This window comes from Argentina silus, assembly GCF_951799395.1.
Source record: "Argentina silus genome assembly, chromosome: X".
Lineage (NCBI taxonomy): Eukaryota > Metazoa > Chordata > Actinopteri > Argentiniformes > Argentinidae > Argentina > Argentina silus.
In genome coordinates this window covers 38,405,838-38,424,989 of record NC_139653.1, presented here as the reverse complement: position 1 = coordinate 38,424,989, position 19,152 = coordinate 38,405,838, and the positions used below count along the sequence as shown (strand labels likewise).

Here is a 19,152-nt window from a genome sequence, read left to right as displayed (position 1 = left end):
ATTGTTCAGAGTGAGAGTGTATCCTATTTGTGAGGTCACTATAATGACAGTACCTATATCAAAGATTTTCCAGTTTGATGTTGTGTTGTCCTGTTTGTTGTTGGAAACATATTTGAATTTATGTTGTTTGAATGATGTGCATCACACTGAAGACCAGTGTTGTATTCACCACCTATGCTGTAAGTGTTTTTTTGCAGAGAAACTCAACCAGTCTCCTTGGTTTGTTTTCTATGTGGTGGGACCCCCAGGTTACCCATCTACCCGCAAGGCATCAGACTGATACCCAGTGCCCTGCCACATTCTGCCAGCTTCAGCATCAGTCTCTTCCAGATGGTCAACTACTCTGTGGCATACCTGCACTGCGACCTCAGTGTCTGTCTGAGGAACACGACAGAGTGTGCGAGGGTGAGACCAGAGAGATATAGTGGGAGGAGTCAGAGGGTTCACTCAGCATCCATTTCCGTCCGCACGTTGCACATTGTCCTTTTTTAGTTTAACGTGTGTAGGGTCTTACGATTTCTTCGCTGCACAGGATGAAACATGTTAGCCTACTGATATGTAAAAAAATATATATTTTAGGGAGAGTGACTGCTTCCCTCGTGAATAATTTCCAATACGCATGAATAAAAACATTTGTCAAACTAAATATATTATACATATATACATATATATATATATGTGTGTAGAGAGAGAGAGAGAGAGAGAGAGAGAGAGAGAGACTTTGTCAACTTTGACAACTTTGTTGTCCAGGCACTTGTACACATTTATATTATGAAATATGAAACCTATCACTGACAAAGCCACTGTAGGCATGCGCAGACAGTTATGTTGATAGCCGTTGTCTACCCCAGAAACTATCATTGGATTTCGAGCCACTCATCCATCTTCTAATTATACACAAATCTTTGGTGAGACTGAGGGGGAGGGAATGAGGGTGAGAGGGAGCGGGTGAATAGGTGAGAGAGTGAGTGAAAGTGAGTGAGGATCTATAGTTTGGAAATTGTGATGTATCAGTGGCTGCGGGTACTAAGAACAATAGGTTAACACCCCTGGTTCTGTAGGGGGTATGCGGTGGGAGAGAAAAGTTCACAAGGGGTACGTGGTTGCAAAGGTTTGGGGGCGACTGTTGTAGACATATTTAGGTGCATAACACATTATGCTTTTGGGAGATGCATCATTAGCACTGTATAATACACTGTGTACCTTGACAAATATCCAGAAACCATCCTCCCCTAGAAACTAATTACTAGTTATCTCCTGAAGCGTCATTCCTCATACACGTGAGCCAAGTCATACTCTGTCCATGTCTGCTTTTAGCAGTGTCTCCATCACAGAAACCCTCCCTCCTCCTCACAAGGTCCAGAGGCTATCTCCACCAATCACAGGAACCGCATATCTTTTGGTCCTGTGTTGAAGAGAGTGGAAAATTCTACCTTCTCTGTGGAGCTAGGTAAGTATTAGCCTGCCTAAAACAAATGTGATCAATCAGGTGATAATAACACAAGAGAAGGGGATATCAGACATATGTTATGTGACATGTTATGTTTCTGTTTCTCTACTGTATGAAACTTCAGACCCAGCAGATGTGGAGCTGGTGGTTGTCATCGTGGGCTTGGTTGTTGGCTGTTCTGTAGTCACGATGACGCTGCTGCTGGTCTGGCTGGCCTACAGACGCAGGGGGGACTGGTGGGTTGGTCAACCAGGGTCTGGAGCCTGCTGTGGAGGATGCCTACGCACAGGAGAACTCATCCTGCCCTGAACGTGGAGGAGACAACCACCTACCAATTCAGCCCACAGACCAGGAACAACCCATCACATCAGTCACCTGACCAGGAAGAGCCAACAGTCTGATTCTCCACCATTCTCCCTGATGTGTGCACTTGTTCACTCCCCTTCATAGATTTAAATGGACTGGTGTGAGAAACATGGTGGAACCTCCCTACAAATCCTAAGCTTTTGAATCCAGGGGGAGTGAGCCTCTGCAGCCTCTGGAGTCAGATTTCACAACTACCCAGACACACTTGATTTCCTTCTCTATCACTTTGGTAACATACTGTACATCAACAATAAAGTAGAAAACATGTTGTTAAATTCTATTTACCATAAATGAAAACAATGCATTTGCTTACATCATGTGCCACTCCTCACTAAGATATAACTTCTCAAGCGTTATCAATTATTACTGGATTCTCTAGAGAAACAACTGACTTGGACAATTATTAACACATCTGCACTACTTTATATCATGCTCTACAGCAATTAGTTGTATGTGCTGCCAGTACGTACCATGTGATTAAAAACCTCCTTGATGCACTGAGTTGGGCATGGTTGATTAATCCTTTCATAAACATGAGAACCAATTGGTGGTTCTTGTATGCACAACTCATACATTGTGTTCACTGTAGCATTCTCCAAAAGATTTTCTCTATATACTGTATTACTTTTTAATCTTGTTTGGGTATGTAAAGAGAGCATTTATATCTGTGCACAGCATGCGTATAATAAGAAAAACTCATTTGGAGGGCGTTGGGTCAATAGAGGCCAAGGGCTTTACCTAATTAGCTTTCCCAGCATGGGGCAGCCTGTTGATGTTATTGGCTGAGGCTGATGTGCCTGCTGATGTGATTGGATAAATTAGGATCTATTGGCTCGCACCCTCAGGTAGCTAATCTGAAGTCAGGGCCTACAGAATCTGTAGGCTAAAGACAAAATGTGCTATAGGAAAAACTCCATAGACATTCTGTAGTGAGTTTGATTTTAGACTCAAGTTGTTTAACTTGTGTGACTGATTAAAGGCCTGGTGGTGTACATACACAATCGCATTTATTTTTCAGTTTGCTATTTGATATCATTGTGCATTATTCAATACAGATGTATACAATTCAAGCTTTCATTGTTTGAAGCCTTCCTGTTAAGTGTTTTCTCTCCACTCCAATAGTCACACTCCTAAGAGCAACAGTTTGATGGTGATAGACAGACAGACAGACAGCTAGACAAACAGACAGACGCAGCCCTTGAGCTAAGACAAACCAGTACAAAAGAGCCCAGAGGGAGAGAGGCAGGCAGATTTAGAAGGCAGGGGGAAATTGTATTGAAGAGGATTTGTTAATACAAATACTTAATGGTGTCTTGTAATTGAAAGTTGGAAACAAAGTGCACACAGCTTGAGGCACACAGAGGGAAAACAGTGGCAGAATCCTCAACCTGCAGGGATGAGCACTGAGAAGACATATGGGCCTGGGTCCAAATGAATCACACAGACATGAATACAAAAGCCATCAAAACAGCACTGCAGTTGAGGCTGACAGAAACAAGGAGAGATGGGCAGGGAACAGGGAACAAAACTGACTGTGATTGTGAAGGATACTTTGAATACAGCCTCTGTAGAAATGTCCTAAACCTGAACGAGTTATCTCTCTGTGGAATAAAAATCACAATATTGGACCCTTTGTGAGCAACCCTAATAGCCATACACAAGAGCTTCATCGTAACAGCCATCATGAAGACCTCTTCACCTCAGGTAGATGGCAGTAAAAGGTTATGAGTGTAAGTATGACATATGTGAAATAAACACAGCAACGGGGTGGGAAAAGAACAGATGGAGGAAGACATCTTTATTTTCTCATCTTCCTGAATTGACTTCACATCCCCCTGGGCCACTCATAAAAGAAATGACTTCACACCTTTGCGGAGAGAGACTCGTCCTTAATGGAGCAGAAAGGTGAAGACAGAGATTTGGTCTGCATCTCGACCGTCTAATGTGGCCTCCTCTCTTTCTCTAGATAAGAAGAAGAATAAGTCATTTTTGTATTGAGATGCAGCTTGGGAGTCAGTTTGACAAAGTAATCTCTGCTGCAGCCGAGAGCTGAGGTGATAGCTAGTGTAATCCACATTCAATAAACCTGCATCACCAGAGACTTTGAATCCCTGTAGCACATAACGCTCAATTAGAATAGCCTTATGTGAGTCACACAATCAGTAACACAGCGTAGCCTCAGCGCACAGCCTTTGTGAGGAGGATTCCTTTTGACTGTGGCCTCTGAGAGTAGGGGAGCTGCAGTCAGTGTCAGACAAATAAAATGATGATCAGTGGTTTCCGCAGAAACACAAACACAATAGCCTGACTCCTGCAGACAAGACACTGCTAACCAGACCAGCCACGCATGTTAAGTCTGGACAGAAATGATGGGGTGTTGTTATGACATGATACTTTGATTTGATCATTGAGGCTCTGAACATGCCTAACAAGCGCACATGCTCTCTCTCTAACAGAGTTTAGAATGTCAGGGGTTCCACCCACGGCCGTCCCGGCACTTCACTCTGCAACATTCCCCTGAACATTCTAGAATTCTTGACATGTTGATGATGGTTCCATTTCCACAAGGCATGATGCAACCCATGAGTGAGGTGTACATAATAAAACATGTACAAAGTATTGCTTTTGGCTCACGTCAGGTATTTCAGCTGCCACAACCTGCCACAACCTTGCATGCAATGAAATGCATGTCTGAAATACTGTATGGTGCAGTTACATCTATTCCCCTGTGGCTATTATTTTGACAGTGCAGCCTAACTTATTTTGGTCTAGAACTGTAGATGCAGCCGTAGAGCATTATAAACTCTGCTTACCATACTGTATAGTTGTACGAGTACAGTACACTGTATATCAACTCTGCTTACCATACTGTATAGTTGTATGAGTACAGTACACTGTATATCAACTCTGCTTACCATACTGTATAGTTGTATGAGTACAGTATACTGTATATCAACTCTGCTTACCATACTGTATAGTTGTACCAGTACAGTATACGGTATATCATTCCAGATATGGGAGATAAGAGGACTGGTATATCAGCATATCAGGTTTCCCCAAACTGAGAACCTGCAGTCTAGGCAGGTCGTGGCAGAAACCGGCCATATCACATTGCTAAGCAAACACTCTGCAACATGACTCTGCCCACAGTTCAACACTGTTTAGTTCAGTTCAACCGGAGTCACACACACACTTCCTAGACGAGGAGGGAATCCCTGCGGAGAAAGTAATATGCGTTTGTGTGAGATCAAATTGTTAATCTATGTTTGTACAGCATACAAGATCAGACAGTGTGTAGTTAATGTGTGTTTAATGAGATTAGACACTGTGTGTAGATACAGAGAGGATCTGTGCCCTCATGGATTGTTTTGAAGACGGCAGAGGACTAGAAAAGTTCAGGATCTTCAGGAAAGATGACTTTGAGGCAGACTGGATTAAGTTGGCGGAACGCAGCTTCGGCAGCTTTGGACAGGTGCACAGAGTCAAGATCAAGCTCTGGAGGGAACAATGTGCTCTGAAAAGCTTTGACACAACCCTCTATGGTACCAACGTCTATAGGTATGCTGTTACAACAGTCATTAAAGTGTTATTACACAGGTATTAGTTATACTTAATGTAAAGTGTTACCTGCACACTCTGCACACTCCAAAAACAAGCACTTATCATGTTTCTCTGTGTGTAGGAAGATGATTGAGGAGGGGTCTAAGATGGAGAAAGTGAGATTCAAGTATATTGTGTCTATCTATGGGGTGTGTCACGACCCCCCTGCCATCGTCATGGAGTACATGAGTAACGGCTCCCTAGACAACCTCCTCACCAGCCACATGTTGATGTGGCCTAAGAAGTTTCAGATGATCCACGAGGCCACTATGGGCATGAACTTCCTGCACAGTCTGAAGCCTCCTCTGCTGCACCTCGACCTGAAACCATCCAACATCCTCCTGGACGACCACCTCCACGTCAAGGTGAGAGAAGAGCTGCTTAGAACAGCCATTACTGCTGCTCTGATCTGGATGGAAGTAGTAGGGCCACATCGTTAACTCCCTCTTGAAACTGCTAATTAGCCAAGAACATCAGATGAAAGTGTAGGATTTTATTCTAATTAGATCACTGCACGCAGCTACACACATACTAATGAGGATTCTGTCTGAAGAATAGTTCTCTGTCCAAAGATTTCAGATTTTGGCTTGATAAAATGGGAGGAGGCTTTGAACAAGAAGGAGTTTGTTGAGCTTTTAACGTCAAGAGGAAACATCAGCTACATTCCTCCTGAAATGTTCAGCCAGTGTTCGGAACCTCCTGGAACCACTTTTGATGTTTACAGGTGAGCTGCCATGGGGCAAATTCCTACCACACACCTCACACATTAGCGTTGAGTCAATTGCTCTTATACACGCACGCACACACAAAGACACTTACGCCCCACCCCCTTCTTACTCCATGCAGATTCCCACAGTGCATTGACAGAGCGTTTACTAACTCACTGGATATTTCAATTAATAATTAAGTCATTCATTGGTCCTAAAGTCATTTTTTTCAATCTGGTTTCCAATGAGGAAATCTATTAAACTGAGTTTAATCTATTAAACTCAGATTTAATGGAATAGAGTGTGTGGGGGAAGTACAATGTCAAAGTGATCCAGTGTGGTCAAAGATGACTTACGTGTTTCTTGTTTTAATCTAGCTTCTCTATTGTGATGTGGGAGATTCTGACACAGAAGAAACCATACCCAGGTAGGCTGACTGGACAGAATACATCCTGACTGATAAACTGATATCATAGGAAAAGGCTTAAAAACAGTTGCAAAGACAATCCTGGGATTGAGTTCTGTTGGTGGCACGATGTGTTTGATGAATGAAGCCACTCTATCTATTGTCATTGATGAAAACATGCCCCATGTCCTCTGCTGGTTTAAAACCAGGAAGCAGTATGACAACAGTGTTGATGAAGGTGTCAGCTGGCAGGCGGCCATGCCTAGAGATGATACCAGATGACAAACCACACGAATGTGACCAGATGATCAACATCATGCAGCTGTGCTGGGACCAGAATTACAAGGACAGGCCAGCATTCTCAGGTACAGGAACACTGTCACAGTCTGTTTTGGACAAACATCAATTTCACATTACTGTATTATTCAAAAATGTCTGATGTGACCATGGAGAGAACGTGATCTTCTGAATGTAGTGTAGTGCTCACTTGTCTATGGTGCATCGTCTCAGGAGCGAGAAACTTTATTTTAATCATGTCTAATTAGATTAGATTGTTAACAAGGGTCACCTTTAGTAAAACAAGCAGTTAAGGCTGTGGATTAAGGTGACATGGTAATAAACACGAATTAGCATAATATGTATTAGAACACAAAGTCATTCAAAATCAAAACGTAACAAAGCAATTTTCTGCTGGTATAACCATATCTGTGTGATTTAATTTATGCATCAAACTTAATTTCAAGAGCAGTGTAATTAGCTAAATTATCTTCTTGTCTATTGGGACAGAATGTGCACACTTAAACTGTATAATCTTAGCACCATAGACATTACCTCTTCTTTCCTAGGCAGAACACAAAACAGCATCTTTCTAAACTTGTCTTCTGAGTGTGATGCATGCTGTGCTTTAGACAAATCTACAAATTGTTAAATGGATTATCAAAAGTTGGTCAGTCTGTCTCTGTCTGTCTGCCTGGTCTGTTTCCAGACACTATTAGAGAAACAGAAGCTCTCAGTGATGTCCTGAAGATCCCAGGGGTGCTGAGAGGATACAGCAGTGAAGACCAGACACACAGACCTGACTACACACTTCTGTCTCCAACATACAGAGTAGGTACCCAGCTAGCAAGCTTGTGGTGGCCCATGAGTGGCCCGTTGTCGGCAGAGTCAGTGGCCCTCTATCGGCAAAAGCTGTCAGCATGGCAGGATCTTGCTTACCGACATTACAATAGCCCAACAGTGGCAAACCAACTTCACAAACAGTGGTCCGTTGTCACACAGCCATCGGCTAGCCGAGTGTTTTATATCACTCAAAGATAGGACCGGCATCGGCAAGTCGACTGGTCAGTCCACTGGTGGCACACTGCTCTGGCTATTGACAAGCCATCCTCTCCACTCCTTTGCCACCATCTTGCCACTATCTTCCCTTTCCTTTCCACTTCTTTACTGAGCGTTATATTTAGCTCAAATGGTAGTGTTATGGGTCTTTACATACCAGGGTAATGTGTTTGACCTGTCAGTCTACCATTAGCATTCCAACTGTTGTTCTACCACTGGCATGCCGACCATCAGTCTACAATTTGCACACATGGTATGCCGACTGTTGGTCTACCGTTATCAAACGATCATCAGTCTTCCATTGGCATACCGGCCGTCAACCTACTATTGGCATTCCGACAATCAGTCTACAATTGGCATGCATACATTGGTCCACCATTCACATAGCGACTGTTGGTTTAGCGTTGGCATGCCAGCGTCCATCTACTACTGTTGGCATGCCAACGGGTTGTCTAAAATCGGCATGCAGGCCGTCTGTCCACCAATAGCATGCCACCGTCAGTCTATCATTGGCATACCAACGTCGGCCTATCATCGGCATACCAAGCATCGGTCTACTAGTGGCATGCTGTCACCCATCATTAGTGGTACACCGTTGGGCTAATAGCAGGGATGCCATCATTTTACAACTAGAGGTTCAATATTGGCTGATAAGCCGCTCTGTTGCCACCAGCAGCCTGATAAGCGCTTGCTGACTGGGTACACTATTATACTGTCCACACTGTTAGTGCGGCCCCCATTTAGTTACCACACAAAGAGAAAGTACACCATTGCAGTATATCTATCTGTAGGAAAAGCCACCTTCCATAGCTAGCACATACAAGGTTAGCAATAAGGGAAGTAGCACTAATACTGTACAACTAGAGGTTTGCGTAGCGACTATCAGCCATTACTCTCTGTTTCTCTTTGTCCTTGCTTGTTCTCTCTCATGTGAAAGCAATAGTCTTGATAAGGTGAGCTGTCCTTATATCATATGAACAAGATGAACAATTCTCCTGTGCTCAAAGGTACAGATGTTCTTCCTCTAAATAGCTACAGCAGTTCGCAGAATATCAATAGTTACCTTTGATTCATAATATGTTGGTGGAAAATTACCACTAAAAAGAAAATGTTTCTGGCTGAAATTACTGCTATTAACACAACATTTCCATTATTTTTATCCAGAAATCACTGCGTGAGATGGCTAGCCTCTCCTCAGGTGAGTAAACCCACAGCAAGGGAGAGATGTGGAGTCTTGTTCAGTGTGTTACAGCGCCGAGGGCTGACATTTAAGATTTAACATTTAAGATTTTCTCGAGCAGCAGCAGGCTAAACAATAGACAAATGGGAAGCAAGCTGTGGTGTCAAAGTCATGTGATTAAATACTTTCGTATTCACCTTCTTCAAGGCACTTAACTTAGGTACTTAACTGTTAATATGAATAATGCATAGTATGCAAGTCTTGTCTGCTTTGATAAAGACTACTTATACCATATGCAAATATATTTACACTGTTAGAACTATTGTAACATTTGGCAGCAGCAATATACAGCAGAATTGTCCCACTGGGCAAAAATATGTCACTGCAATGTACTTCACTGAGTTAAAAATAAATTAGAAAGCTTACTTGAATGCCAAGTAAATCACTTCAGAGTATGGTTAAACAAAGTTGACACTGAAATTGACTTAATACATTTTTGCCTGCCAGGATACTGTAACATGCTTTTAATTCCCTGAATTTACCCCCTAGGGATAAATAAAGTTTCTATCTATCTATCTATCTATCTATCTATCTATCTATCTATCTAATTACACATTTAGAACACATTTTAGCATCTCTGCCTGTCTACAGTCTACATCTGTCTACAGTCTACATCTGTCTACAGTCTACATCTCACTGTCTCTCATATCTACTGCACCTCTGCATTCATAGGTGAAGGCGATGACAGCACTGAGATTCTCACTCTCCTATCAAAGAGAAACTTTGAGGGTTTCAGACGGACTGTGAGGAAGGGACATGTATCTCATCTCTTCTCAGACAACAACACTCTGCTTCACTACACTGTGGCCAGTGGGGACACTACCAGTGTTCAGCAGGTCCTGAGTCTGGGCGCTGAGGTACATTTGACCATTATAACAAAGTCAATTGGTATGCTAAAGTACATTCATTTTAAGTAGGCCAATCATCTAAGACTTCTTCAAAAATAGATTGTACTGTGCTAGAAAAAGGAAGAAAGACAATAACATATTATTTTGTTCCTGCCAGGTGAACAGTCAGAGTGTTCAAGGCTATACTCCTCTCATCATCGCTGTACTCCAGCGGCTCCATGAGGTCTGTTCCCTTCTGGTGGCCCAGAAGGCTGATGTCAACCAGGGGGATGGAGACAAGTGGCGTGCCCTCCACTTTGCTGCTCAGAACGGAGATGACAGAACCGTCCGTCTGCTCCTGGACAATGGCGCCCAGGCTGGCGTGAAAGAGAAGGCGGGCTGGACGCCGCTACACCTGGCCACTCAAAACGGACACGAAAGCGTGGTACGCCTCCTGCTGTTGCGACTGGAGAATGGCGAGTTGGAGCAGAGGGAGGGGCGGCAGGGGAGGACAGCGCTACACATGGCGAGCACCTACGGTCACCTCAACATCACTAAGCTCCTCCTCTCCCAGGGGGCAGACTCTAACGTGACGGACAACTCCCTGTCCACTCCCCTACATCTGGTGGCAGAAGCAGGGCACTTCAGAGTGGCCAGACTGCTGATGAAAAGCGGGTCAGAGGTGGAAGTTCACGACCACAGATGCTACAGGCCCCTCCACCTGGCAGCTCTCAAGGGACATGCTGGTATCTGCCGACAGCTTTTAGCTAACGGAGCTACCCCAGACTCCAGGACCCTGCAGGGATGGACCCCCATGCACCTTGCTGCCTTGAGGGGACATGCCGCTACCGTCTTACTGCTGGACACACACCATGCCTCAGTCAATGCACAGGTCTGTACTAAGATAAGATAAGACAAGCTTGTATTGTCTGTTTGCACAGACATTCGCTTTGCATAGTTAAAACAGCTCATGTCAGGATAAATACAACTAAGAAGAAACTGAACTGAGAAGAAACATGCACAATTCAAACATTGAAATTCAAAACGTATCATGTATGGTTTGTATAAAGTGCAGTACAATTATATAAAGTGAATGTGGTAATCGTAGTGGGTATCTTCCTGAAGACTAGTCCATTTCCTCAGCTGCCACCCTGATTCAACAGTTTGATAGAGTGGGGGCCAAACACAGTCTTGTAGCGATTAAGTTTGCACAATGGTTGTCTGTAGCGCCTCTTTGATAGCAGGAGCTGATATTCTAGAAGGAGGACATGTTTGGGTCGGTGGAGATCAAATGTGGCAACCTGTTTATGCTTCTGATGTGACTGCTGTTGAAACCATGCTCTACAGGCAGCTCGATGACTTTTGTTGCCGACACCTAGGAGCTTTTACCGGTTGTTATGTACAGTATTCTAAGTTTTCCAAAACGTGATCCAGATTATCACGATAGATATATTACTATTGTAATGATGATGATGACGTATATGATGATACAGTATGAAGATAATGTCTTGTTTCTATCAGGGTGAGGAGGGCTGGACTCCGCTCCACCTAGCCTGCCACCACGGCCAGGAGGAGGTGGTGTCCAAGCTGCTGTCTGCTGAGGCAGAGTGTAACCTGGTGGAGGACAGCGGTTGGACGCCACTCCACATGGCCTGTAACAGCGGCAGCTTTCCCATTGTGCTCCAGCTCATCGCTCACCACGCCGATGTCAAAGCCCAGAACAGGAGCCAGGCCACGCCCCTTCACCTGGCCGCCCAGCAGGGGAGTGTCCCTGTGGTTAAGGCTCTCCTCCTGAATGGGGCAGAGCGAGGAGTGCTGGATGCCACTGGCTGCACAGCCCTGACCCTGGCTCAGAGGAGTCACAGGGAGGAGGTGGTGCAGCTACTGGAGGACTGAAGCTATAGCCCGGTCCCACATCTATATATGTATCTGTTTATCTGTTGGGCTGAGACAACTTGTATGACTATTGTTTTAATACCATAAACTATCGTTTTCCGATCCCAGACTTGTACTGTATAGTCAATGGAGCTCACGCAGATCTGGGAGCAGGCTATGCTAAAGCTGATGATAGCATAACATACAACACATGAGGTGCCTTGGTCCCATCGAGGCACCATGACAGATCAGTTCATCACAGTTCATTACTGTGGAATATGACTGTGTGGCGGTAGGAATAGGGGGTTAGCAGACAACGCCACCCTGGGAATTGCACCCAGGGAAATATTAACCAATGAACTCTCAATTAGACTTTGGCACACATGTTCGTTGACTAACAGCACCAGAGACAAGGTTCCAAAAATAAGTTATCTTTATTATTATAAAAATAGAGGCTCTACATATAATATACAAGACAAGTATCAATCACACTGTATGAGAGTAGGGGGGGGAAACAAAGCTATCAGGGCTGCGGCTTACCAGCAGGGGGCGAGATAACAGGAGACGGAGGGAGAGGATCCAACAACACCAATCAATCACTCGTGCTCGCACATACACACCGCAAAACAGGATCAAAATGGCAAAATAAGAGAAAAACCAGGAGGCACACGTGAACACACACGGGGAAAGGGACACCACCACCGAGAGAATCTAGCTGCCTCCCTGCCTTGGGCACTCAGCACCTGAAAAATAAAAGGAGAAAGAAGGTGAGGGAATATATAAACAAACAAACAAACAATAAACCCACAACTAGACAGAAGGACAGAAACTATGGTTGGGCGGCCAAGCAGAGGGTTAACTTAAGCAGGACTAACGCACACCATAAACAAAATCCCCTAAAGTAACCAAAGCCTCCCCAGAACACACCCACACTGATTGCAACACAGACAGACAACACACAAGGACAAGACAACAGATAGCCGTATCAGTTAAAAATAGCGGTTGTTAGCGTCTTCGCCGCTATCTTCCAGGCAAGTGGCTAGCTCAGGGCGGATGAGGCAGCTATGCAGGTAAGTTACGTATGGCAAAAACAGCAGTAGGCACGGCCACCACCGGCAGTACCTAGAAGGCACACAGGACACCCCATTAGTGCTAAACATAATGGTAAAAACAAGAGCAATAGAGATCCAAATTATGGGATACGTACCAGGAAGTTGACGACTTCCCACTCCAACCAGCGAGCTCACGGAGCTCCGCTAAATGTTTACGTTCGGTATGAATCCATAGAGAATGTTACGCGATCAATAGCCCAGCACGCATCACTGACCAAGACAGGACACCGCCAAGCAACAGGTGGAAGCGCTGCAAAGCGACCACAGCGTGCAAAGAATAAATTACCAGGCTACAACCAAATTAGCCAGAGTCAGAGCATACATAGAAGGAGCGTACATACCGGTAGCCAGTTGACCGGGGGGGCGTAGCAGGAAGTAACGTGGGGACAAATTGTGGCGCCTCCCGACACAACGCTACCTCGGAATAAATAGGACGGTGACGCAAGCCATTGGCTGTGACAGCCCTAATCATTATGAAGGGCTACGCCCATGCGTCTCACCACAACTGCATCAGTTCTTGTGCTGTTCTTTGCATTCACTATGTTAATGAACACTATATTATTCTCCAAAGTTATCCTGCTGAATCTTTCATGTGAATTTAAATGGTTTGTATATGATTTGTTTTTATGTTATCATGTTATAATGTAAACGTGTCATGAATGAATATAACGAAAGTATTGTGTTATGAGCTTGATAACCTGGTAAAAGTGATGGTTTTGTCGTTCTGCACTGTGTCAACCAGAATCCGAGGGACTTTCCTGTTCAAGACTCAGTTGCCATGGTGACACATGATTATGAATAGAGCCTAGAAGCATTGATATCTTCATGTGATTATGGGATGCTTTGGTGGCCAAACTAAAAATATTACATTATAGTAGCCATGATAACCTTACTGGAACATTACTTTATGAGAAAAACACAGTCATTCCAACTCATAGTCATATCAGAACAGTTTGTCATCGTTCTCTCAAATGCTTGATGCTGCTGCTTGATCTTAACTGTGTCACTGTAAAATGTTTACCTGAAACGAATGCTTGTCTGCTTGAAAACTCATCTGACAACATTTCTCTCTACTGACGTTACGATGATTTATGAGATAAGGTATCTCTGCCCTGATCATAGAGTTTGATAAACAATCCATCCATAAATGCCTCTGGGTTTAGAGAGGAGTTTCAGCTTGTTTGAGAGTGTTTACTTTGTTGGTTAAGGGCAGGGCTGGCCCCCTAGAGGAGCACTTCGGTGGGTGGCCCCCCTACGAAGTATGTGAAGACGGAGGGGGGAGGTGTGGATTTTTGAATTTCTCAAACAACTGAAACAGCTTTTTCGTGCAATCTAGACCCCACAACAATAAACACATAGGTTTCCAGTTTCCCTCCACTAAAACCTTGTACAAAGACCGTTTTGGTAATTCAAACACCTATGACATTCCACGTTCAATATTTATCAATAGGCGAAAATAGACATTTATTTATTCTTAGTCTCATGTAGCCATTTACACTGAATATTATCCACTATTGCCAGCTATGCCTAAGTAGCCAATAGGCTACTTTAATAGTAATCATACAGTCCTGACTGCGCTTACAGAAAAAATGTTTTATGAAAAATAAATGCATGTAGGCAACTGTAAGACTACACTAAAGTGGCAGGTAATTATGGTTATGACTGGTGGTTGTGAGAGATAAGAGAATTGCCTATTTATTTAGCTGATGCAAATGATAAAAACATGAGAAAAGTCACAACAGGTTCATTAAACGTTTTACTTTAATTACACTGATTATCCAGTGCAACATTTACAGTGAAATCCTGATTGGCGAGGACAATGTCATGTATATCTTCATTTCTATTCAATTATCACCACAGACCTGCCCTCTGCCTCCACGTTAATTGAAACTTTGTTGAGCGAAATTATTGAGCAGTGGCCATACCAACTAAAACCTAGTGTGGAGCCAATAGACTGCATCCCCAATAGATAAATGCTTTCAAAGCACTTGGTCAGCCCACTGAAACATTATTATTTATTTGTATTAATTGAACACATATTTTTTATATCACATATGGGGGCCCTAGACAGCTGCCTATAAAGGGTGTTTACTTAGTGGTCTACGCAAAGCAGTGTGCCATCCCTATCCACTGACAGCTGAGCTGACAAATGAAGCTCATCTGCAGCATCTAATCACAGGCGTGTAAAAAGGCGGCCCCACCCGACCTCTCACACCCCCTGTCTGACAGATCTGAGACCCTCCATCAGGCTGTAATCCGGTTTGCAGAATGCCTAACACAATTTACTGAGACGTAAAGATGCAGCTAATGCCAGTCACTGCAGCAACACACCAGCAAAGGAGGACATTGCATCACAGGAAGCCGTGCAAGTCAACAACACAAGTTTATAAAACCTGTTGTTCTGTCTTGTTGTTGCAGAACATTAAGGCAAAGTAGATTAATGATGCAATATGTTTATACAAGTTTATTCCAACTATTCCAGCTGATCCTTTATATTATAATGGCACTTGACCAACATGTTGTTGGATATTGTGTATATTCAGGTAAAATGTTATGATTGTGCCTAAGCAACACAACACAGTTGACATGATGTAGCATGATACATTTTAGCCTTATTGCACCTGCAATCATGACAGACGTGGCTCCCTCCCTCCTCAGACCCAGGTGTGGCTGCCTCTTCAGCAGACTCAACAGGCAGCTGCCAGGGCACCGCTGGTCCTCACTGGGGTAATTGATTTAGAGTGATCTCCCTCTTGTCTCCAAGGGGATCTATTTTTTTCAGAGTGATGATGCATTTTCCCCTGCCATCTCAGCCTTGATATAACCGTGAACACAACATCCTGCAAATAATCCCTGTGCTCCTTGAGATTTTCCCCTCCGTTTCTCATCATCATCTCCAGTGTACTACAGTACAGCATATAGTAACGCTACATTTTCCTGGAAGAGAACTCCCTGACCCTCTGTCCAAATCATGATAATGAATTTTAGCGCCAATGATTCTACCATAGGATCAGCTGAAACGGCGCCACTGAGTGTATAAAAACGAAATAGCACTACACCCCTGAACAATACAAAAGAAAACATGGCTTAACGCAAGAGAATGAAAAGGTCCTTTGTGCAAGAGGAAAGTTTTGTATCTGAACATTTATGGTCTTCCTTGCAGTCACTCTCTCCAAAGGAGACCCTACAGAAGTTTGGGGTTAAAATAGCTTAGTTCAAACGGGCTTTAAATTGAGGAGTTGTTGCTACTTTAAGGTGCTGTGCCCCTGATCATTATGAGGTAGGCCTACTTGGGTTCTATTATTTGTATTTTTTTTGATAATTGGGTCTCACATTAACTCATGGGCGGCCAGACATACAAATCACTTCGTCAGTGGAAAACGCTGACATTGTAGCCTGCGGGGCGCAGGCGGAAAAAAAAAATCTGTTTTGCGTGCTGGGTTGTCACTGTTACTGTGGTCGTAATCATTTGAGTTAATTCAATGAAGGGGAGTACAAGTACAAGGGTAGGGTCAAGTAAAAAATATTGTTAACGTTGGGGTAGGGGGCGCATTTCTTTTCATGACACCTCGAGTTGAACAACCCCTGACATTGACATGATGTTAACAGATGTTAAAAGCATGTCAAATTGATGAACATGCTCTTTTAGGGCACAGGCAGAATCACTGATTTGATTAATCCAGCTCCTCTCTGACATGGCACATCTAACCCTAACCGCCTTCACAAAGACTTTACACAGACCTTACACAAACCATAAACAACACCGGTCACACCTCAGGACAAATATAATCTGTTATTCAAATGCATTGGTATTGTGTTAACAAAATGCCTGCAAACCACACTGTTCTCTTAAGGTGATATCAGCCAAAATCCATTTGACCCAATAGACCAAACAGTTTGTTTACTTTCCATTTGTCACTCCTTGCATCGCCTACTGTACATCATTTTATGTGGAAGTATAAGAGGCTTTAAAGTTCACTCTAATCCCAGATGACCAGAGGAGCAATCTTGTTGGGAGATTTTGAAGATGCATATACCAGGTGGCCATGGCAAGAACTGCAGTGGCTGGAAATTGAAACCCATGTTAAAGGCACCATATGCAGGATTGTGCTCTTTCCACTGCAATGGGAATTGCAATGACAAATCAGAATTCGCTAAACCCAAAGTTTCAAGTAAATCCCCTAATTCCCCAAACAAAACTCAGATAAGGCTGTAATGTCAAACAGGATGTCTATTAAGACAAATCAACAGAATACGTGTTAAATACTTATTTGCACATGAAGGCTTCTGTTGCTTAGGTCAGCTTCCAGCACTGAGAAATGTGGCTCCCAGGCTGTACAGAAGAGCCAATGAGCTCAGTACAGAAGAGCCAATGAGCTCAGTACAGAAGAGCCAATGAGCTCAGTACAGAAGAGCCAATGAGCCACACACATGCAAGTCGCAGGTCACACGCCGACAGCAAGTGGTAGACACCCAGAAACATCCCAAACATTTTGGAAAAGCAAATTCAGACAGAAGGGCAGGTGCACACACTGTCACAGACTGCCAATGCATCATAAGTATTTCCACAGACTGCAGATGGAAATAGATGCTGAGTGAACCCTTTGGCTCTTCCTATCTCTGTGATACTAGTTCAAGAGCTTAGTAATTACTTCATATTTACACCTGCCTCTCAGTAGGTGTAAGCTCTTACTTTTGAATGGTTTATAATGGAAATGATTATTCCTATTATAAATAGGTTATTCATTGTACAGTCAATTATTCAAATGTTTAACAGTTTGCATTTAAATTCCCTGACTAGTATTCATGTTAGTTAGCTAGCTAGCTGGCCAGCCAACTAACTAGTTATGTAACCACGGTGATGGGGAATCTTCCTTTGATTGCTGATTGGGTACAAAGTGATTCTTCAATTGTCAGTAAACAACTTACACCTTACTAGTTAGTAATTCCTGTATGTGTGGTGCAAGCCAATTTAGTAAATCAATAGTTTACAGACCCCCTCCAGAGGGGTGAAAATGGTTGTGTGTTGTGGTATACTTCGCAATCTGAGCTTTTCAGGTAAATTGACACTCTCATGAATAGGCAAACACAGATGCCATTGCGTAAAAGCACATAGCCTGAGGGTACAAGAGTGTCCAGTATTATCAACAAGTAACTTCTTGTATCCTGTATGTATTTACGCATCTATTCCTTGTCAGTATTGCATAAATAACCTAAATGATCAAGGCCATAAAATATTACCTGTTGGGCAAAATGACAACGTCTCTTTTCTTCTTTCTTCGTTTGAATGAGCACGGCTCCAGTTTGAAAAGTGAAGGCTCAGATCAAGGCTCGGACGAAATATAAGCCCCACCCACTGATCATTGAGTAACCAATCAACCAATCACACCTTCAAGCCAGAGCTGCCATCAGAACATTCTTCCCAATAAATGTCAACGAGCCAGAAGAACACTGAAATGCGCCTCTACTTCAGCAACAGACTGCACCTGCGTTGGTGCCATGGCTGGTGCCTCCAATCAGATGTCGCTACCAATCAGATGTCCATTTCCTGGCTTTCCTGGCCAATTTCCTGGCTTCACTGAGACAATCCCGTCTCTCATAGGGAATCTATTGGGTGGTCAATAGTTGGCAGTATTAGATAGAGTCAACGCATACGCTTATCGTCATCTTTATGCATGCACATGCGTGCACACACACACACACACACACACACACACACACACACACACACACACACACACACACACACACTCACACACGACATTCAAGCAAGTCATACAATATATGGCCTCTCTTGTTCTCCAGCTGACCTTATTTGTGTACATGTGAGCCTGCAGATTAGCAGGAGAGAGTCTCAACATCAGTGATTATTGTTATTAAAGCAGGGAATCCTATTCCACTGTGACACTTGGTATATTAAGTTGTTTTATTTGGCTTGAAGATGGAACACTGGCAAAAAAGAGACATTTCAAGAACTCTGAAGTTATGTTGTGAAGTACATGACAAACTCTTTTGTTATGTATAATCAGACTGTCTGCAGGAGTGAATTAAACAACACTCAGATATGTATCTGTTTAATTTCCTCACCCTTCCTTCCTTTTTCTCTCTCTCTTTTTTGTATTTCAAGCCTCAGTGGAGATAGCAATGTAGCAGAGGACTTGTTCCTCCTTACGGCCTGACAGTTCCCTTTCAACTTCACAAACCACAAAACCTACCACCAATCCTCTGCTCACA

General features: G+C 43.4%; 1 protein-coding gene across 1 annotated transcript; it reads left to right on the top strand.

The window, feature by feature from the left end:
- Positions 1 to 4,998: 4,998 nt before the first annotated feature.
- On the top strand, positions 4,999 to 11,931 carry ankk1 (ankyrin repeat and kinase domain containing 1). The gene is made up of 10 exons (XM_083695870.1): positions 4,999 to 5,374; positions 5,499 to 5,781; positions 5,989 to 6,140; positions 6,501 to 6,550; positions 6,739 to 6,894; positions 7,515 to 7,636; positions 9,029 to 9,062; positions 9,777 to 9,961; positions 10,110 to 10,823; positions 11,453 to 11,931. Exons 1-10 carry the CDS (start codon positions 5,175 to 5,177, stop codon positions 11,825 to 11,827), a joined length of 2,271 nt encoding a protein of 756 aa, XP_083551996.1. The 5' UTR covers positions 4,999 to 5,174; the 3' UTR covers positions 11,828 to 11,931.
- The last annotated feature ends 7,221 nt before the right edge of the window (positions 11,932 to 19,152 follow it).